At 53.5% G+C, this 22,164-nt stretch overlaps 1 protein-coding gene across 14 annotated transcripts in view; it reads left to right on the plus strand.

Annotated features, from left to right (window-relative positions):
* Nucleotides 1-22,164, plus strand: part of PTPRT (protein tyrosine phosphatase receptor type T) — a 1,045,273-nt gene that overhangs the window by 988,579 nt on the left and 34,530 nt on the right. For 8 of the 14 annotated variants that reach the window (XM_032838508.1, XM_032838509.1, XM_032838510.1 and 5 more), the window contains 7 exons: nt 2,043-2,102; nt 2,810-2,926; nt 7,180-7,334; nt 10,721-10,856; nt 12,922-13,071; nt 14,723-14,896; nt 18,536-18,667. In XM_032838508.1, the coding sequence (XP_032694399.1) occupies nt 2,043-2,102; nt 2,810-2,926; nt 7,180-7,334; nt 10,721-10,856; nt 12,922-13,071; nt 14,723-14,896; nt 18,536-18,667 (924 nt within the window). The remainder of the gene's footprint in view (nt 1-2,042; nt 2,103-2,809; nt 2,927-7,179; nt 7,335-10,720; nt 10,857-12,921; nt 13,072-14,722; nt 14,897-18,535; nt 18,668-22,164) is intronic. The other 6 variants (XM_032838515.1, XM_032838518.1, XM_032838520.1 and 3 more) reach the window with 1 other exon arrangement.

Genomic DNA, 22,164 nt, shown 5'->3' on the forward strand with positions numbered 1-22,164 from the left:
TCAGACATGAACGCTCATCTTCACACCACAAAGCCACAATCCTACTTGCATCTATGACCATCTTCTCATTCTTCCCCTCTGTTATCAGGGTGAACCATAAAAAAGGGCCATTTTTGTTGACCCAAATGGTAGACTGTCTGCTGTTTCTAAAGGCTCAGCCTCCTACGACGGAAGAGGTGACTCTTGCCCTTTCAAAAGCAATCCCAGTGCCTTGAATCACAGATTCTATGCAAGAATTTTCTCATTTCCCCATCACTCAAAAAGCAACGCTTTTTCTCATTGCTGGATTATTCCCCTGAACATACAAAACATCCTGAGCACCTTCCCCCTGAAAATACAAAACAGGCCAACAAAAAGGATTCTCTTGTCCCTGCTTTTCTGCCAGACTTTGAAGACACACACAGGCTCTGTTTCTCCACCCCCGTTCTCTTCTCCCCTCTCCATCCCACCCATAGTAAGACGGTCAGTATCACCAGCATCCTTCATGTTGACGAATTCAACCACCACTTCTTTCTTTTCATTGAACTCAGTCTCTCAGAGCATCCGACCTTTTGCTCCCTTACCTCTAAAACCTTGATAGCCCTCAGGGTTCAGGCCTTGGTCTCCTGCTCTGCTCTATCTCGACTCTCTCCTACGTTGTCCTTAGCTAATCCTAGGGCTTGGAGATGGGACTGCTATGCCCGGCTTGCTTTCGCTCACTTGGTAAACTGCGGTATGTGGGTGGGTGGGCTGTTGGGTTGAAAGGCAGGGTGCACAACACTAGAAGAAAGAGGGCTTCTCTACTTAGCATAGGAACTAACCGGAGAGTGGCCAGGTAAGTTTTTGTTTTGGCGAAGGACCAGATAACCCGTTAAAATAAAGAGTCCTGGCCTCCAAGATCATAGGCGAGAGAACCTGGGCTGTCTTCATAATCAGGAAAGGGCTATGGACATCTCATGGCCTCAAAGGGTTCTGGGGCCAGGAGAGACTTTATCCTTGAGCCCACTCTCACTTCGTCCCATCCCCAGCTTTACAGATGAGGAAACAGCCCCAGAGGGGCTGGAGCACCTACCCCTTAGTCCTCTAGCCAGAGCCCAGCCATGATCTCTGACTCTTAACTCTCCTGCTAGTATCATGGCCCCTCCACTCACCACTGCTCCCCAAGGACCCAGACCCGGAGAGCAGCTACCACAGACAAAAAGCTCCCAGCTAGGATTTAAGAATTCAGAAGCAAATTCCACCCTGTTCTATAAAATGTCCCATCTTGGAGACAGATTCCCTCGATGGACAGATCACGAATCTAATTTGGATCTGGGGAGGGAACAGGGGAGCAGTCTCTTAACAGAACTCCTGCTGGGAGTCAACCACTGTGCCTGATGCTCCCTGTGCATTTTTTCATTTTGACTCTGACCATTGCACGGGGTCATGTTTCTGGTAATTATCCGGGTGGCCTGGCTTTGCATCCCGGCTCCATCCCTTCCCGACCCTGGACAATTTTCTTAGCCTCCCAATGCTTCTGCTTCCTCATCCGTAATGTATGATAATCATGTCTGTAAAGGTCGTAGTGATAAGCAATTAAAATAATACATGGAAGGAATTTGTAGCACACTCAGCAAGCGGTGTGGGATGCGGCGAGCTGTGAGTGAGTGTTAGCTGCCCGTACAAATAGTTCAGTTGAGCCTGAGAGAGATTTCAGCACTTTTTGGAAGCTGTCAGCTGTTAGAACCAAGCAATGCATCCGTTTGCCTGCCAAGCCTGTTGCGCTATACCAGCGTTTCCCTAAGTGGGTTCCATGGGATGCTAGTCTGCAGGATGCCTAGTGAGAAGAGGGTTCCATGGTTAAATACGTTTGGGAAATGCTGTGCACTTTTTGCCCCTCTTGGAGAGTCGAAAACACTTTAGCGTTAGCACAGTCAACGAGCTGAGGAGTCTTGTAGCAATGCGGCCTGTTTAACTTTGTTTAATCCAGCATTTCCCAAACTCATTTGACCACAAAACCTTTTTTTGTTTGTTTGTTTTTTTTGTTTCTTGTTTTTTTTTTTTCTTTACCTAACACCTATTAGCTCCCAGCGGAACACACTGTGGGAAATGCCACTCTAGGCCGCGCGGCGTCCCCCGGAATGGTAATGCTTTTGTTCTTTTTAGGGGAAAACAGTGATCTCTTTTTCCTCCCGCGGAGTGTGACCTAGAGTCCAGTATGGGACTGGCTTGTCGCTGGCATCTGCACCCACCGCCCGGGCAGGGAGCCTTTGTGCCGACGCTTCCCTTTGGGTCCCGCTCCTTGCATCCGTCTCCCAGCTGAGAGCCTTTCTCCTTCCAGCCCCCAGTCACCACCTCTGGATGTTAATGACCCTCTCCCCACCCCCTCCGCTTCCCACCTTTGATTCTCATCTCTGTTCCGCTGATGCTGCCCCCCTGCCCCACCTGATGATCTAGCAGAAAGAGGGCTCAGCCAGAGGTAGAACACCGGCCCGGTGACCTGGGACCAGGTGCCGGAGCTCCCAACTCGAGCTTTGTTTCCGCCTGTAAATGGGGTAACACCACCTGCCTATCTCACCTCGATTGATTTGCTCACCTAGTGTGATAATGGACTTGGAGATTTTAAGGAGCTCTGCCGAAGAAGGTACTACCATTATTCCTAACGGCTCCAGTTCCTTTGGGAGAGGGCGTGGCCCTGTGCGGTTTGCCAGTCGCTGGCGAGCTGACAGCCCCTTGGACCGAAATTCCACCCAAATCGCCCTCGGGTTTATCGGAACAGGAAGGCCGGACGAGGCGGCTGCTGGCACTCAGCCGTACACTCATCCGTCCTTGTCTCTGTCCTTCCCCGCAGGTGAAGTGTGTGCGATACTGGCCGGATGACACGGAGGTCTACGGGGACATTAAAGTCAGCCTGATTGAGACTGAGCCCCTGGCCGAGTACGTCATACGCACCTTCACCGTCCAAAAGGTAAGCTTCCCAGCAGCTGCCCGTCCTGTGTCTGCCACCAGGGACAGATCAGCAATTGAGTTGACGTGGATCCTATTCCAGAGGCTGCCCCCCTCTAGCAGGAGTGACAAACAGAATTCGGCAGGCAAACAAATGGACTAAGTGCCATATGGTGATAAAAGCTATGGAAGAAACCTGCCACGAGTGAAGACAAGATGAGGTGGTCAGAGAGGGCTTCCTGGAGGAGGAGGCATTTAGGCAGCCAAAGGAGAATGAGAAAGTCAGCTGAGGGAAGAGCAGGAGGAACCCTGTGCCAGGCAGAAAGAAACAAACACACAGAGTCACAGGGAAAGAAGATTTCCGCATGATCCAGGCCTGTGGTTTTCAACTAGTGGTGATTTTGACCCCCGGGGGAAGATTGGCGATGTCTAGGGACATTTTTAGTTCTCAAAGCTGAGGAAGGAGGGGTGCTGCTGGCATCTGTGGATGGAGGCCAGCAATGCTGTTGAACACCCCACGATGCTCAAGACACCCAGCCCCCAGCAACAGAGGATTATGTAGCCCCAAATGTCCATGACGTCAGGATTGAGAAGTGCTGGTCTAGGCATTGAAAGGAAGCTGGGCTGGCAGAAGCTTGATAAGCAGGAACAAGATAGCAAATAAGATTTATCTTTTAATTCCTATTATGATGATCACTAACATTTATTGAACAATTACTAAAGCAGGTGCTTTTCTAAGTGCTTTGCGTACATGACGTCATTGAATCCAACAACCTCTTGAGAGAGGTACTATTATTACCCCCCCTTTTTTTTTACTCCCATCTTATAGGGGAAGAAAATTAGGCACAGAGCATGTGTGTCATTTCTGCCACATTGCCCAGCTGCAAGCTCGCTGAACCACATTCCCACCTCAACCCCTGACTTGAAGCTCAATGCCCCTTCCACTTACTCTATACTTGCCATTTTCTGGAAGCATCCACACTGATGGACCAAGTAGCCACAGAGCCAGCAATGCAGAAGCACTGGGGATTCACTGCTCTGAGAGCTGTGCTATTGGGGTTCGGACAAGTCCCTGGGAGGACCAAAGCAGGCACATACTCGGGACAGCAAGTGCACGCATGGCACACTGCTCCTGGCAGCCTCCCCGCCACCACCCCCCCGCCCCCGGCCAAGCCTCATGCTCTTAAAGGCCTGTGTCTGCAGACTCAGTCGAAGAGCCAGGAGCGAAGGGCACTTCTCCATGACAACAGGTATACCAATGTGGCCTTAGGTCAGGTTCCTTGGAAGCAGAGCCTGAGACAAGGATTTGGGTACAGATGGTGTATCCAGGGACCACTCTCAAGAGAAACTTACAGGAGAGGGAGGGAAGAGGAGGGAGAAGAGGAAGGACCTGGGCAAGGACAGAGTCTTCAGCGGAGTCTAACCTAGGCCTGATCCACAGGGAATGCTAGAGCAGGACCTGCACCCCAGACGTGGCCCCTTGCTTCCATCTGCCCAGACTGTGGGCCAGCCAGTGAGAGGTCACCTGCAGTGCAAGTCAGATCCTGTGGGCTGAGGGCACTTCTCCAGAAAAGGGGAGTCACTCTTAGCCAGCACTCCTACAGCAGAGGCCCAGGGAGGCAGACCCCAGAGGAGGATCTGGCATGGATGCAGTTAGTGCAAGTAGTGAGGTGAGTAGTGGGGACAGAGGAGCCCATCCTGGGCTCCACACCCGAGCAGGGAGGCATCAGAGAACCACAGGCAGGTGCTCAGCAAACACTGCCCAGGTCCTTAGCTCAAAATCGGTTCCTGAGCCAGGGACCCAGAAATAGTAGACAGGAAGTGTTGTCTGCCCTTGAAGAGAGCATAGTCCCACCAGGGAGGGAGGAGCCCTGATCCATGACGTCAGTGGAGGTGGTAAGGGCTGGAACAAGGGCTTCCCTGGGCTGAGTTGACCTGGAGAATGGAATGAAACCCTGAGTGTTGCTGAAGCTCTTTCTTCTACTTCAGCTTCTGGGTCAGAGCCTCCATCTGGGCCTTTGTTCACTTCCGCCTGGACCCCCGCCCCAGCTTCCTACGGGGCTCTCTTACTCCACTCTTACTCCATTTTAGTTTGGGTTTCTGGAAAGCTGAGCCTGTGGCAGGGCTTTGGGTGTGCTTGCTGAAGCCTGAGGAGGAGCTCTGAGAAAGGGAGGGAGGGAGGGAGGCAGGCAGGCAGGCAGGGCAGGGCAGTGGAAGGAGCCAAGCCAGGACGTGCTCTCAGCTGGAGACCTAACTAAGGCAGCTGGATCCCACGGGCGCTCTGGGGCATGAGCTCCCCCACACACTTGATCCTGTCTTGAGGCAAAGGGGTCCTCTGTTCCTCTGTTACGGCCACCCAACATCCTAGTTTGCCCAGGACTATCCTGGCTTTAGTAGGAAAAGTCCCATGTCCCAGAAAACCTCTCAGTCCTGGGCACACTCAGCAAGTCAGCTGATCACTCTGCTGTCCTGTCAGCCCCTGAATGCCAGCTGCCCACTCCCACCCCCAAGGGACGGGGCTCCTGGTTGGCTGAGCAATTCTCTGAAGAAGGGGGGAGCTGTGGGTGTCTGCAGCCAAGACTCAGGAGCTGGAGATGGAGGTCCTGGCCCAGGAATGGGGATCTGGGAGGGTGCCATCAGTGCCTCCTGCACTGCCCCCCAACATTCGCACTCCACTCCAGGCTCCACATAGTCCCCAACACAACCCTCCCAAAATGCAAGTGTGATGATGCACTTCCCCTTCTGGGCAACCTCCCCAGATCCCCAGTGAGACCCCGTGTGGGATGCAAGGCCTCCCAGCAACAGGCACCAGCCCAGCCTCCCACCCACAGTCCCTCTGTCCACCCTTGCCAGTCTTCCACTCCTCCCCAGGGGTGCCCTGTTTGTGATTCTGTGCGTGTGCCGTGCTAAGTCCTGTCCCCGTGACATTACCTGGGCTGCCTCTCTGCCTGGGAGTCCTGCCATCTCTTTGATGGGGCAACACTCAGGCCTCAGTTTCTCATAGTGACTAGGAGTGCAGACTATGGGGACCAAGAGCCAGGGTCCAGACTGGGTTACAACTTAGGAGTTGTGTGACCTGGTTGTGTTCCTTAACCTGGCTTAGCCTCGATTTCCTCATCTATAAAACAGAGACAACATATGGACTGGTATGAGGATTAAAAGAGTTAGTACACCGAAATGTTCAGAAGAGTAATAGGCCTGCAGTCTGTGCTTAATAAATGTTAGCTACTGTTTTCACTATTAATGTATTTCAAGACTCAGGGCATGCATCACCTCCTCCAGGAAGCCTTCTCTGAATTCTCCTTCCCCAGCTGGGGTTACCTGACGCTCCTTTAAACACTTCAATAGGTTATTCGCTTAGGAGCCTACCTCTCCAGCTAGACCATGAGCCGCTCCAGGGACAGGGACTGTGGCTTTTATTTCCACCTTCACAGTGCCTAACACAAGGCTTGGCACAGATAACCCTCAGGGAATCTTCCTTAACCGAAAGAATGATCAAACACTCTTCCTATTTGTTGCTCTCTGCATATCTGCAGGAGATTGCAAGGTAGGAGAAAGTAGGTAAGGGCACTGCATAAGCACAGGCCCCGAGGTGACACCTGACTACGGACTGGGCAGAGAAGCGCCTTAGCCTGCAGGGTGTTACTGAAGAGTGGTAGGAGGGGAAGGGGAAGCGACCAGAGCCCCAGGCCCCACTGCCCCCATCAGTCAGAGATGCTCTGCTTTTATTTGTTCCCTGCCTTATCATTCTAAATAAGAATCTAACGAATAGAGGAGTCTGACACATTTTTTTAAAACTTGAAAGCCATGAGACAGTGAGGGTCACAGACCCCAGTCACTGAAAGGCCTCGTGTTCCACTGGAAGTGACTTGAACTTGGTGTTTAAGACCAACCTTTCTCTGAGTCTGTTCTGCTGAATAGAAGTCCCTTGACACCCTTGTCAAAAGGACAAACACTGTGGGTGTGTTACAACGCCCCCTTGGGGATGCAGAGTGTACACCAGTCCACTGAAGGCTCTGAGAAGTCCTGCAGCAAAGCCACTACCTCTACATTATCTACTTCCCTGGCTCCCAGACCCAACAGATTACATAAGTCACCCTTTGTAGCAACCCTTGCTCACCTGGCAGGATCTTGTCCTCCCCCATGGCAGTCAGGCTGGCTCTGGCCCCTCCATGGCTGGCTCTGCCCCTCCATGTGGCAGCCGTGCTCCCTGTGGGTGCTGGGTGGGCATGTGGGGGTGGCAGCTGGAGGAACAGAGGCCCCTTCTCTCCTCAGAAAGGCTACCACGAGATCCGGGAGCTCCGCCTCTTCCACTTCACCAGCTGGCCCGACCATGGCGTCCCCTGCTATGCCACCGGCCTTCTGGGCTTCGTGCGCCAGGTCAAGTTCCTGAACCCCCCCGAGGCCGGGCCCATAGTGGTCCACTGCAGGTAAGCACTGGGCTCCAGCTCCAAACAATGCTGCTTCTATGGTGCTGCTGTCTGTGAGGGAGTTGCATTCTTCCCAGCGGCGTTTCTTCTTTGCCTTCAAGACTGCCCTTCCTGTCTCCAAGCCCAGCCCAGATCTCAGGGTCTGCTGACAATAATAATAACAACAACAACATAGTAATAGTAACAATACCAGTGAGTATCATGACTGTTACCCTGAAATACTAAAGCCCCCTGGGGATGTGGGCTCACACTGACAGGGTCTGTTACATGTGCACTTTGCACACTCCTCACGCAGCCTGGAGGGGTGGGCGCTAGCTTCCTTCCCATTCTACAGATGAGAACATCGAGGTGCCGAGAAGGTGGACCATTTGCTCGGGTCACGCAGATATAAGCCGGCGGCGCTGGGAGTGGACAGGCTTTCGTCCAGAGGCTTGCCCTCGGCTGCGTGCCACAGCAGCGGGGAGCCTCCGTGGAAGCGTGCAGCTCTTCAGTTCTGTTATTTTAAAAATCAATTGTTGGCCTGCAGGGTCCTTAACAGAGAGTAAATGGACAGCGCCAGGCTTCACCTTATTATGGAGAAGAGGTATTTTCAGCTCTGACCTAGAAAGTCGCATGGGGAGTGACTGGCATGTCTTCCAGTCCCCCTAAATGGAGATGAAGTGTCATGTTAAGGGCATTAAAAATGGGACCAGACCTGAAGGCCGTCTGGCCCGCACACTCCCGCCTCCCTCTTCCAGTGTGACCTTGGGCCCAGGCCACCTTTTCAGACCCTGTGTGTTCTTGACTTAGGCCTGCCCTGGCGGTGTTTATCTCAGTCAAGGTCCCGAGTGAAGCCAAGGAGTGACTCCACAAACTGCAGGCATCTCAGGGCCAACCTCTTGTCGCTCAACATCTGTTTACCCTCTCCACATGAGCGGGTGGGAATTAGAGACCCCGTTTCACAGATGAGGTCACTGAGGGTTGGCAGGTCACAGTCACCAGCAGCCCTGGGCTCTCTAAGCATTTTGCATATATCCTCTCTTTTACAGCTCATGACAGTTCAAGGACAGTAGAATATTAGCCCCCCAAGTCCCGTGTCCCAGAGGGCAGCCAGAGCAGGGGTAAGGGAGGAAGGGAGATGATTTATCAGCCTCTCCTTGAGTGACAGCCCTGTCTTTCCTCCAGAGCCAGCCTGCCCAACATGATGAGCACAGTGGTCTCCACTCCCGGGGCCATTCTGAAGATGAAATGTGCTGGCTGACCTATACGCAGTGCCTAGGAGAAGTCTTGACACCTCATGGCACTTAAAAACACTACCGTTCTCTGCCTCTAATACTTGTCCACTCCCCCAGACTGTTCATTCTTCAGAGCAGAAACCATGTCTGCTTATCTTCGTGTCCCCACTCCTAATCCCAGCATCCAGTGCTTACTGGATGCTCCATAAATGTTTGTTGAATAGAAGTGGCTACATTTACTGAGAAATTGCAACGTCGGTAGGCATAGGGCTAGGTAATTTACATGTACCCATGCTTTTTCAGCATCATTTCGTGCAATGTACATGTACTGGGCTATCGACGCGACAGGGTGGATTTGTTTATTATTATCAGCCTCGCTTCATGGTGGTTGTTATTGAAAGCCAGAAAGGTCAAGTCATTTACCCAAGGTAACACAGCTAGTAAGTGGTTGAGCTAGAATTGGGTTCCAGGGGTCTGTCTGACCCCAAGTATGATGAGCTCAGCTGCTGTGTGAGGCTGAAATACAGCTCAGGTCCTCAGGAGAACCCAGCAGGGAGGCAGGTTGGATGTGTGAGGCTTACAGCCACCGGGCAGGTTGTTCACTGGTGGTGGATCCAAGATTCAAAACCAGGTCAGGCTGCTAGTTTTCCCTAACACAGGTGGAGGAGGAGGCTTCAGGAAGAGGCAGATGAGTGGCTGTTTGTGCCCCCTCCTAGACCCTGAGGCCTACTTGCTGCATCCCTTCTGCGGGCATCTGGACTGGGGTGTGGAAATGTATAAATACAAGTCAAACTTCGCCACTTTAAACCATGAAATTTTACTAAGAACCAAGACTGCTTCCCATGGGTTTGTTTTCCAGATCATTGTGGGACTGTTACCCAGTCCCCACCGGCCTGTCCTGCTGGGTTTATGGTCAGCCAGTCCTGCTCTCTTCCTGCCCCATCGCTGTTTCCCTAGGGGAAGCAAGATGTGAAAACACAGCCAGCATGGGCCTCCTTGCTAACTTGGCCTTCGCTTCTTAAATTACGTGCACTTAAGGCCAGTGTTCTATTTGTCTCTGGTTCAGAGCCATGCCTGGAACCCAGCGCGGATCGGGGAAAGGCTGGTCGTGGGTCCAAGGGTCATGCTGAGTTCTTTTGCTATTTTGTACTTGGTCTGAGATCTTCCTAAAAGAAGCCACCAGTGATCAGAATTGAGCATGCATCAGAATCAGAATATGTCTACCAGACAAGGGCCTTGGGGCTGTCACCTATTCTAGTTGTAAACTGCTCCTGGCTCACATTCCTGGGAAAGCAGGTGCCCCTGGAGCCAAACCTGGGGCTTGCCACGTGGGACTTCGGATTCACTCTGCCTTTGGGCCCACTCAGAGGATCTGCCTTCCCACCACCTCCCTTCTGTTCCCACATCTCTCCTTCCTTGCTTCCATCTGTCAGCCTGCTTGCTGACAAAGGGAAAAAGACAGAAGGGGGAGTGAGGAAGACATGTTTATTAGGCATCTCCGGCATGCCAGGCACCATGCCTTGTACGATATACAGCGGAGAGCTTCACCCACTGAAGGAGGAAATAGCGTGCGGATGTGTTGTCAAAGCATGTGTTTTGTGCTATGACTGTTACTGTATCTAAGAGCACAGATCCAAGAGCCAGATGGCTGGGGTGAAAGTCCCACCTCCATGGCATGCCAGCTTTGTGACCTTGAGCAAGGTCAGCTCTCTGCGCCTCGCTTTTCTCACCTGTAAAATGGGGTGAGAAACTTCCCAATGCCTTCACAAGGGAGTTAATAGGTAACATTTATAAAAGCACTTAGAACAATGTCTGGCACTTTGTAGCATTAAGTAAGTCCTTGCTAAATGAGGACAACAAAAGGTAAGCAGGTTCTGTTAAAACAACACCCACGGCAAGCATTGCTCTCCCATTTTACAGAAGAGAATGCAGAGGCTCTAAGATCACTCACTTGCTCAGGGTCTCATGGCAGCGCTGGGATGCAGACTGTTGTGTCTGGCCTCTGCAGCCTGCTGCCCCTCTACAGGGTTCTTGGGGCAGGGCTGAGTGGTTGGTGGAGGCAGGGAGGTCCCGCCTCCCTACTCCCTCCTACTACTCCCTCCCTCCCTACTCCCTCCGTCCTCCCTACTCCCCCGCCCTGAGGTCTCTCACAGACACTCTCCTCTCTTCCAGTGCTGGAGCCGGGAGGACCGGCTGCTTCATTGCCATCGACACCATGCTCGACATGGCAGAGAACGAAGGGGTAGTGGACATCTTCAACTGTGTGCGTGAGCTCCGGGCCCAGAGGGTCAACCTGGTACAGACGGAGGTGAGTCCTGGGGGACTGAGCAGGCCAGCGAGCTGCAGCCCTGCCCAAGGAGAAGCAGGATAGAACAGACACCCATGAGTGGGGGCATCCTATAGAAAGAGACATGGGGTGAGAGAAGTGGAGAGAGGGCATACCTGACTTGCTACACTGGGAACACAGCTGCTGACCCTGAGGTCCCCAAGTGCAAGCACTTGCATCAGTGGGGGTGAGTTCCCCAGCTCTGAGGGCATCCAAGCAGGGACCGAATGGCAACTTTCAAGCATTCTTTGAATAGTATTCCTGCCCTGGGGGAAGGAGAAGACAGAGAGGGATTGGCACTTCCTGAATGCCTACTGTGTGCCAAGCACAGTCCCTGCTGGAATGACTTTGCCAACAAAATTAATGAGTACTTGGGCTGGGTTCTAGGGATTCAAAGGAGATAACATAGCCCCTGCTCTTGAGGGAAAAGCAAGCCTTCAGGCATCCCTGTGTTCCAGTAGAGAGCCCAAGACCCAAGGGAAATGGGAGGAGTTCATCTTTATTGTTGAGTACCTACTACGTGCCAGGCATCATGCTAGGTCCTTTATATTCGGGATATTATGTGTATTCCTCACAACAAGCCTGTGGGGCAGCTCCTACTAGTATCCCCATTTTACAGATAAAGGGCCCCCAAGTCCTCACACAGGTGGACAGTGGTGGAACCTGGGTGCATGTGACCCCAAGGCCCATGCACTTTTCCCTGAACCATACTCTCTTGTTAGGCAGCCTTTTCTGCCCACCCTACTCCTCAAAGCCATGGCTAATTCTTCTTATAATGAGCCCATTGCCTGGCTCTAGGGAAGGCTGTGGGTGCCCAGGCAGGCAGCTAGGGCAGATAAGAAGCTATGTCCTTCATCAGTCCTGCAAAGGGAAGTTTTGGGTTTGGGCCTGGCCAGGCACTGCTGGCTCTGTGGAGAATCCCCCCATTTACATGCATATACACATAAGTGCCCGCTGTGGGCTCTGAGCTAACTTCCACAGGCTAGCATCTACACTGGGTGAGGCTGCAGGAGAGCCAAGTGGCTGCTTTCTCTGTTCCCAGATTCATGCTTGCCGAAGACAGGCTCACTGCCTGGCACTAGACACGGGGTCCCTGCTGTTTGTGTAGAGACAGGCATCCAGATCGATCATTGTGATACATCTGGATGAGTGTTTGATGTAGAGATGGGCCAAGTCACTCAACAAACGTTGGTTAAGGGCCTGGGGACAATAGCAACAGCTTCCACCTGATGGGTTTGCAGAAGACTTTCCAGAGGGAATGAAGCAGAGGGGCCATAGCAACAGGGGCACGGGGTTCCAGGGGAAGAGAACAGCAGGAGCAAAGGACACAGGTGGCAGAGGGGCCCAGGGCTCGGGAGCAGACCCTGAGACAAGGCATGTGGTTGATTTGGGAGGCGATCCTGAGACTCACAGGTTGGAAAGCAAAGAGAAGGAAAGGAAGCCAGGCTGTGTGACACTGCTGAGGGGATTTGCAAGCTGTTTCACCCTGTGGACACCTGGAGCTCAAGCCTGCTGGGAGCTCTGAGGGAGTAGGGAACATGTCCTCCCAAATATCCTACCTGGGACAGAAGGAGCTTAGATGTTTCTGCCCCAAGTCTCCGGCGGACACTTCTTGAGGGTTCCTTCCCAGAGCGCTGACTCTTTAGCCTTGCTGGCTCACCCTGGGCACAGCCCCAGTGTGCTCCTGGGACCAGAAGAAATCCCTCAGCACGAATCTCAGGTGCTTGCGGTTAGCAGCCTCCAAGGTAGAGGTGACAGCCAAGGGGACAGAGGCAGGCACCATTAGCCCGTGCTGCGGCAGGTCCAGAAGTTTCTAACTGTCATCAGTGACTATACTGCTCGGTCCCACAATGTAGCCTCACCCTTGCCAAGTGAGCTTGGGAAGAATCAGGGAAGCTTGGCCCTTTGGGGTTGGAGAGGAAGCCGTGATGTGGCTATGTAAATCCTGCCCATCCTTCCCAGCCATGGGGTTACATCTGGGAGACACATGCCCAGGCCACTGTTCTTCTCACCCAGACCCCTCTCTCTCCCCTCCATGGCTTGGCAGGAGCAGTACGTGTTCGTGCATGATGCCATCCTGGAAGCGTGCCTGTGCGGCAACACCGCCATCCCCGTGTGCGAGTTCCGCTCTCTCTACTACAATATCAGCAGGCTGGACCCCCAGACCAACTCCAGCCAGATCAAAGACGAATTTCAGGTAAGAGCAAGGCCTGGGCTCGGTGACCCAGCCAACTTCAGTGGCGCTGAGAACATTCGTGGGGTTTTCTTTGTGAGAACGGATAAGCCCAGTGCTTCCAGTGTCCGAGGCTCTAGAAAGCTGCAGAATGAATTCCAGAACATTCCACGCACAACCGTGAACCGCTATGAACCAGTCACTCGATGATTGTTGACACTTGTTTTTTAACTAAGATCCTGTGTTTGAACGAATGGAGTTCTAGCTAGTCTGAGTTGTGGGTGGAGACGAGTTTCTAAACACAGGTGCGAGTTTCATGCTCCACCATCCCTAGAGGGACTCGGGTTTTCTTGCCATTTCCGTACAATTGGAGCGTGTGTGTCCTAGATCCTCCCTACTACCCAGAATGGGGTCTGGAGGCCAGCACCATCAGCTTCACCTGGGAGTTCATCAGAATGTAGCATCCTGGGTCCCATCCACAGCTTCTGAACCAGAGTGTGCAGTGTAACAAGATCTCCAGATGACTTGTCTGCACAGGAGACTTTGAGAAGCACCGTTCCAGAGCTCAGCTCAGCTCAGACATAGCACATCTGTACCTTGCAGCCCAGGTGGCCAGAATGGTGGCAACTTGGTCTGGAGGCCTGGACGTGAATTACTGCGTGAGCCAAGAGTCCAGGCTTTTGTCCTCAGGTCCGTGCCGGGGTCATCCCTGGGCAACAGTTGCTGAGAACCAGGCAGCAGGAAGCAAGGAAGTTCCAGAAATTGAGGGGCAAGTCCTCGGCCCATGATTCCACAGGCAGATACTCCAGCCAGCCAGTACCCCCATGCTCCCTCCAAAGGAAGCTTTACTGATTGGGAGGGGAGAAATGGAGGCCACAGCCCCCTCCTGGGTGCACCTAGCATCTGGTCTCCTGGCTGGACGATTCAGCTCTGGCCCCATGCTTGCAAGACTCACTGCAGAACACAGCCCTGAAGTTTTCTACACTCCTAGATCTTGCCCCCTGGGGGTCTCTCACCCATCCTGAGCAGTTCATTCTAAAACCCACTGTCTCGGGGCGCCTGGGGGGCTCAGTGGGTTAAGCCTCTGCCTTCAGCTCAGGTCATGATCCCAGGGTCCTGGGATCGAGCCCCGCATCGGGCTCTCTGCTCAGCAGGGAGCCTGCTTCCCTTCCTCTCTCTCTGCCTGCCTCTCTGCCTACTTGTGATCTCTCTCTGTCAAATAAATAAATAAATGAATAAAATCTTTATAAAAGCCACTGTCTCTGAGAGGAGCATTGGGTAAATCCTTTCCCTCCTTCCAGGATACTTCAACAGAGGCATAAACACTGCTTAGAGATTCCCAGCCCCACCCCCACCCCCTGACCTCCTGGCTGGCCCACCCTTTACTGAGATGAGCAGGTTGGCAGGTGTTGGCAGTCTGTGTCCGCTCTGCGCATGGGCATGCTGCCTCTGTAGCCTTGGCATCGGGGTGTCATACAGTCCCGATAGGGAGATGGCAGCATGTCACATGGGAGAGGAACAAGCCCTGGGGTGGGGGTGGGATGGTGGGGCGACTGGAGGGCCAAGCTTGGAGGATGGAGATAGGATGGGGTAGGCTGAGATTGAACTTCACTGTCTCTCTGTTTGAGGCACCCCGCCTGAGCAGTGCCTACCTGTCTGTCTTTGTGCCCTACAGACCCTCAACATCGTGACCCCCCGTGTCCGGCCCGAGGACTGCAGCATCGGGCTCCTGCCTCGGAATCACGATAAGAACCGGAGCATGGACGTCCTGCCTCTGGACCGCTGCCTGCCCTTCCTTATCTCGGTGGATGGAGAGCCCAGCAACTATGTCAATGCCGCACTGATGGACGTAAGCTGAGCCCTGGCTGGCACTCACTGGGAAATTCCTTCTAGGTGGAGATGGCTAGAGCCCAGGGCACCGACACCCCTCGCCATCACCCCCAGGCAGCCTCTCCTTCCTCCTGATCTTCTGGCCCTAAGACCTTTGCTTCCCCGAGGGCTCTGGTCCAAACCTGTAGACAAGCTGTGTTCTGGACTCTTTGCTCCCATATAAGCCTGGAAAGAATGCACCGAAAGCATAAAGTGTGTGTCCATGACATCACGGTGCAGGCCTGCCTAGTCCCCTCTCCTGCTGCCTAGAGAGCTGACTCTCAGCCCTCCGTCCAGTTCAGGAAACATTCTCTATGCCAGGCCTTGGCCTGAGCCCTGGGAATGCAGGACGGTGTAGACATAGGTTCTGCCCTGGAGGGGCTCCCAGGCAGGTTCCCAGATAACTCTTGTGCAGAGGCAAGAATGAAACTGACAGGTTACTAGATAAGTGATGGGATGTGGCAGAGGGGGCATGGAAGGGGACATGCCATGTTCCTGACTGTCCCATCAGGGGCACTATCTCCTGCTTTCACAGCATCAAGTCCAAGAAAGGCACTCCCACCCTGACCTGGTTGCGGAGTCATGACCCTAATGAAGAGGTCACGTCCTTGCCCCAGGGGGTCCTTGCTCCTGACTCATAGGCTTTCCCACTGGTCCTTCATCTCCTTCCAGTGGTCATCCCTCCACCTTCTGGATGTAGAGATGTTTGCAGCAGGAAGGAGCCATGGATCATCTGGTCTCATCCTTGTACTTTTCAGCAAAGGAAACTGAGGCCAGAAAGAGGAAGAGACTTGCTCAAGGTCACTGGGAAAGCTAGTGGCAGAGCCAGAACCCAGAACTCACACTCTAGAATTCATTCCGCGGGCCTCCCCACACTTTGTGCAATCCAGGAAGACACAGACATCTTGCCTCCCAAGGCTCTGGACCAAGAATACCATTGCCTGATTGGAGATAAGCCCTTCCAGGTCCCCCTCCCGACCCATGTCCAAGGTCACAATCATGTAGCCCACATGGACTTCCCATCTCCCTCAGAGCAGGCAGGAATGCAGAGTGCTTTCTCTTGGGGTCAAAGCCAACTATCTCTCTGACCTCTGATCCTCCTGAAACTCTCCCCAAGGGCCCTCGGTGTTGGAGGCGGGGAGGTGACAGGAGCTTAGTGCCTATCAGCTCTGTGGCGTCCTGCCCTGGCCTCTGCCCACGGGGGGCGCCCAGCCTCCCTTCTATGGGTCCAGAAGCAGGGAGCTTTGTCTTGGTCAGATCAAATAGCTGGAGGTGGAGGGGAGACCTCTGGCTTTAGCTTAGAGCCCTCCAAGGTCACTGTGTGCATGTATGTGTATGTGTGCGTGTGCGTGTGTGTGTGTGTGTGTGTGTGTGTGGCAAGAGATGGAGCCTGGGGGTGTAATCACACTTCCAAGTTCCTCATTGCTTTTTCTCCCACTTGTCCCAATTCCCTCTCCTTGACTTCCTCATCTATGCAAGGATCAAACATGCTTTTGGCCTCTACTTAGTAGGTTAGATGCTACCTGGAGCCGGATGCCTTCTGCCAAGCTCTGATGCTGCTTGTGTTCTCTTTGTCCACGGGGCATTTCTCCTGTGAGCCATCACCGGGCCTTTGCCGTTCTTAGAAAAAAAAAAAAAGTCCTTATCTGTATTCCAGTTCAGTCTGTGCATTATCTGGTAACCATAGCAGCTTTTCTCCTAGCAGAAAAATATGAAGTCCTCTGGGTTAATTTTTAATGTTTCCCCTGGTAAAAGATGATGTTATCCATGAAATGGATTGCCGGCTGATCCCCGAAACCCGGCAGGAGCGCGGATCTCGAGCATATTTTCAGATAAGGCTTTGTCAGGCATGCTGGCCTAATAGAGCATTTATCACAGAGACAAGGAAAAAGGAAAGAGAACTAACATTCGCTGAGTGTTGGGCACCATGTCAGAGCCTGGACTTATCCTGACTTGTTCTGTATTTGGGTGTTATTGTCCCCACTTTCTGGATCAAATACTGAGGCCCAGAGTATTTGCATGACTGTCTCCAGGTTGACTAGCTCAGAAAGGGTGAAGCCTACCTAGGGCCTGGGTTCTATCTTTTGACTCTTAAAGTCTAGATTCTTTCCCATGTCTAGAAATGGCTCAAAGACCTGCTATCTGCCTATAGAGTTTGACTTTTGGGGAAACTAAATATACTGCCCTCCCAGCCCACCCCCATCCTTGGATCATTCCACTGGTCAGAAGACCCTTGGAGGACAGGACCCTAGTATCTACACGCCAGCATTTTTTTTGCCACCAGGGCATCAAGAGATCATTTATGTAATATGGGTGGCAGAGTGTTTTGCCTGGGTCTTCCCCTGGTTGGATGGGCCCGTCCGTCTTCCCTCCCCATCTTCCTGCTGACTCGCCACTCGGCCGAAAATAGCTGTGTCTCCCACAGGGACTGTCTCTCAAGAAAGCTTGTTAAGAAGATAAGCTGTGGACAATCTCTGGTTTCACAGGCCACTAAAGGAGAAGCCCTCCAATCTTTCCAAACACCTTCTTATAAGATACTGTAGTAAAGAGGGCCCAGTCAAAGCTTCCCATGTAGCCTAGACTCTCACAGGCTGTTTTCTGTGGGCCTCCACTTCCCCATCCATAAGGTGGAACTGAGTGTATTCATTTTTTCCTGGACCTGTATGGGGAGGGGTTCTTAGGTGCCAGCCCCAGCACCAGTGCCAAGGATAAAGAATCATGTTGGGGATGTTTCTGTCCTGCCAGTGGGCTCACAGCTCATTCACGTGTCCCAGTCTTTTCCCAAACACAAATCTCATTCACTCTGCGTGACAACCATCCCCAAAATGGGACTTGTGATTCCCATTTTCCAGACGGAGGACCTCCTAGAAAGATCTAATAACTTGCCAGGGCTCAGTACCAAAAAAGGGCTGTACAAATGATGTTTGGATAGATGGATGGATGGATGGTTGGATGGATGGATGGATGGATGGATGGATGGATGGTTGGTTGGTTGGATGGATGATAACCTACAAGTCAGAAAGCTGGATTTGAACCCCAGGTCTGTCTCGTGCTAAAACCCGAGCCTTCCACTGCCCGTTGTCTCACAGCACACCATATCCGTCTTCTGACAGGCCAGCTCCACCCTCATTCTGGCCCTGGGGCAGGAGTGAGCCTTCTGCAACACAAGCCCCTTCAGGAGGCTCTCTGTCTTGGGCTGAGCCACCCCCTCCTCCAGCATTGTGGGCACAGAAACACAGATATCGCCAGTGTCCCAGGAGGTGCTTTGGGCAGCAAAGCAGCAAATCTGCTTCCAGAATCTTTCATTTCATATTGTAATAATGATTATTTGCTGAGCTCCAAAACATAAATAATTTATTTGGATAATCCCCAGCCGAGTGACACTTTCCTAATGAAATGTCTTAGTTTAGAGGAGAATGAGTTCGTTATGAGAAGGCCCCCTTGGCCACTGGGGGCACCCAGAGATGCCAGAACAAGTAGGTGTCTTAGGCAATCTGTTTGGCAGGCTCGGCGGGGTGGGGGGGGAAGGGGGGGGCTCTGGCCGCCATCCAAGCCTCCTCACATCAGAACATCTCTGCTGGGTGTGTCTTTCACGAAGCCTATGTCATTCCTTTGTCAGAGCCACAAGCAGCCTGCTGCCTTCGTGGTCACCCAGCACCCTCTCCCCAACACTGTGGCAGACTTCTGGAGGCTGGTGTTCGACTACAACTGCTCCTCCGTGGTGATGCTGAATGAGATGGACACCGCCCAGGTAGGAGGGCTGCGGCTGCCGCCCAGGTACTCAGGCGCGTTTGGGCAGCCTTGCCCAAGGGTTCGAGGGAGAGCCTGAGAGTCAGCGCATGCCGCCTCCACCCAACCGAGCAGCCTGTGGACGGGTGCTGGCTGGGTTTGAGCACCAAACCAGCCCGTCCTGCTGCCAGCAGAGGCCGGTGGTCTCATGCGGGCCCCGCCACCCCCCACTCTGCATCCCCTCACTTCCAGCAATGACTCTCCCTACTTGGGGGCTTTGCCCAGCCCTCTTCCCCAGTCTGGGGCCAGATTCTGTTGCTCCACCTGCCAGGCACTGATCAGGGTCTTGCTTCAAATCCCACTGAGCACACCGAGCCCAGAGGCTCCCAGAGCCTCCCCAGCTCAGAGCACCTCCTACCGGCAGAAGAGTCTGAGGCCTGGCCACACCCAGCCAGCCAGGCAGCCTAACCCCTGGGAGATGCAGCCCGCACTGATAGAGTTGGAGCTCAGACCTTGGACCCTTGGCCCACGAGCCATCGTGAGGACCCTGGTGTCATCACATAGGGCTCTTGTGTCCAGACAGGCTTCATGCCTTAGCCCCCCGGGGTCTGACGGCTCCAAGCGTCACGTGCCTACAAGCATGTACCAGTGCTCGGGACACGTCATGGGAAAGCTTCTGGAGCCCGCGCCCCTCCACAGCAGGGCAGCCAGTCCTGGGTGGGACAAGTGGGAATGGCCTTTCAGGTGTTTGAAAAGTGGTGTCTTGAAAGAAACTCGGGGTACCTCAGCACACTCCTGCATGCATGCCGGCCTTGTGTGGGAATGAAATACAATGGGTCTGAGCTGTAGTCTTGGCCCTGCGGGGGCTCCCAACCTTGCTACAGAGACGGATGAGCAAATTGTCCCGAGCTCGTGTGGCAGCGCCGTAATAGAGGTCAGCCGCAAAGTGCTGTGCTGGCCGGGAACAGGGAGCAATTAATTCTGCCCAGAGGGTGAGGGAAGACTTCAAAAAGAAGGTGACTTTGGCCTTGAAGAAGGCAGCAGAGTTTTGGGGGTGTGAGGCTGAGGGAGATGGGAAAAGGCCCTCTCTGAGCAGAGGGAATGGGGGCGGGGTGGGGGGGCAAAGGCAAGGGGGTATGACTGTGTATGGCTTGTTTGCACAACAGCTGGGGTCGCAGTGGGGCTGGGGTCTGTTGGGAGCCGACAAGGGAGGTGAGGCTGGAGAGTGCGGCAGGGCGCGGCCAGCACGGGGCTGAGACAGAGTTGGGCCTTGGCTTGCCGGGATGCTTACTTTGTTAGCTCCAGAACCCTTTCCTTGACAAAAACGCTCATGCGGGCGGGCGCAGCACAGGCAACAGCTCTCACCTAGCGCTGCTCGTGCTGAAGCCGCTGGGGTGGAGGCTGGGTCCCTCCAGACTGGTCTTCTAGCTCCCGACCACACACCCCCCCCCCCCCCGCCACCGCCAGTGCTTCGTGGAGAGTCAGGATTCTGGGTGCCTTTGTGAAGCCCCGGGCTTCCCGGGAGCACTGTGAGACAGCACTTGCTGTCCAGCGGGGAGAGATATAGCACTTGGAAGCCAGGGTATGGGTATGGCTGAGTTCTCATTAGAAAGCTGCGTCTGGGGACCCACGAAGAGGAGAAGCTGGAGGGAAACCTGCCAGCCAGGAGATGGCAGAGGAGGATGTTGCAAATGCCCTGAAAAGCGAGGTGGGGGTCTGAACTGAGGAGGTGGCTGGGCAGGCCGGACGGCAGGGCTGGGATGGGGGAGCTGGGCTTCCAGATCCAAGTCCATGGGTCTGGAGAGCAGTGGATGCAGGAGGTGAAGGAGACATTGCAGACGGTGGCAGGGGCCCAGGTCTGGGCAGTCTAGCCTCTGGGGGGAGGCAGAAGGAGGCGGGGGGGGGGCATGGGGAGGAGCAGAGTATGGGAGGGGCCTTGAGTTCGGGGCGGGGATGTGCTGGGAGAGACATGCTCATTCTCGGGCCGTACTTATGGAGTATCTGTTCCCCACTGGGAGTTATTCTAGGTGTTTGGAGCATGTCCTGGGTTAAGACAGAACAAGCAAAACAGGAGACTCCCACCTCTGCTGCAACTTCTGTTCGAAAGTGGAGGAGACAGTGAAGAACAAACACCCTATATGTGCTTAATTATATGTTAGAAGGTCATGAGTTTATGGGAAAAAAAAATACGAGGGCAGGGTAAGGAAGATTGGAAGGTGGGTTTGGGAGTAAAATTGTGATAGAGGGATCAAGGCAGGCCCTATTGAGAAGGTCAGTTTGGAAGGTAGGGAGAGAACGAGCCGTGTGACCGTCTCCAGGAAGAGCATCCCAGGGAGAAAGGACAAGCCACACCAACCCCTGATGGTGGGTTCATGCCTGGCATGTCTGACGAACGGTGCAGAGGCTACTGTGACCAAACAGAGTGGGTGCCGCAGGGGACCCAGCAACGTGGCAGGGCCGCCAGGTCATGGAGGGCCTTGTGGGTTGTGGGAAGGACTTGAGGTTTTAGTCTGAGAGGAAAAGGGAGCCACTGACAGCTTTTGAAGAAAGGAGTGACCCACTTTGACTTTTTTTTAAAAAACCTTCCCTCTGGCTACTGTGTTGAGAACAGACTGTTGGTACGGGAAGGGGAGAGCGTTTGCTAAGGGAGTGAGCAGAAAGGGCAGAGAGGAGGCCATCCTTCCAGGTGACGAGGGATGGCCGCTTGAACCCAGGGGTAGCAGTGGAGTGGATTCTCGATATATCCGGAGGGGAGACCCGATATATCCTGACAGACTGAATGGGGAGTGGGAGAGAGAAGAGGTGACTCCAAGATCTGAGGCTCAAACAGTAGAGATGTAGATGACTGGAATTCAAGAGAGCCAGGAAGTTAAATGGATTCCCATAAAACAAAGACGCCTGTGGAGTGCCAGACTCGAAAGCCATAGCCGTCCTGTTCCTTTCCCTAAAAAAGGAAAACCGTGAACTCTGCTCCCTGAGCCCCTGAGTGAGGTGGGGCCCGTGAAGGCCTGTTTGCTGTCCGCCTTTTCCAGAATCCCTTTTTGTAAAACCAGAGCTCAGGCACGGAGGAGGCGTTTCAAAGAACCTCACTTTGGGACGTGTAGAGAAGCAGGGGTAAAGGCCATTGGCTCTGGCTCCCCCTTCCAGGGTGGGTCTTGGGTAAAAGAAGATTTCTTATCCCTAGGTGTTGGTACATCCTTTGAGAATTGATTTCCCTAAATGCAAAAACACCAGGCTTGGAAGAGCTGTGGGGTTGGCTGCCATATGTAGCCGGCAAGCATCCCCTAACATCAGCAGATGAATAGAGCACTTATGGATATAAATATCATCACCAAAACAGCTGGGTGCCTTGAGAAAATAAACAGTGACACTGCTTGAGCCTCAGAAAAGCCGCTCTCGGCACCTGGAAAGGCGGTTCTTTGAAGTGCTGTCAGCATCTGCCTACCAGCTTGCCCCTGCCAAGACGGCCTCGGCTTCCTGGCCAGCCCAGCCACACAGATGGGTCTGCCCTAGGTCCTG

This window comes from Lontra canadensis, unplaced genomic scaffold (genome assembly GCF_010015895.1).
Source record: "Lontra canadensis isolate GAN:19392208 unplaced genomic scaffold, GSC_riverotter_1.0 scaffold105, whole genome shotgun sequence".
Lineage (NCBI taxonomy): Eukaryota > Metazoa > Chordata > Mammalia > Carnivora > Mustelidae > Lontra > Lontra canadensis.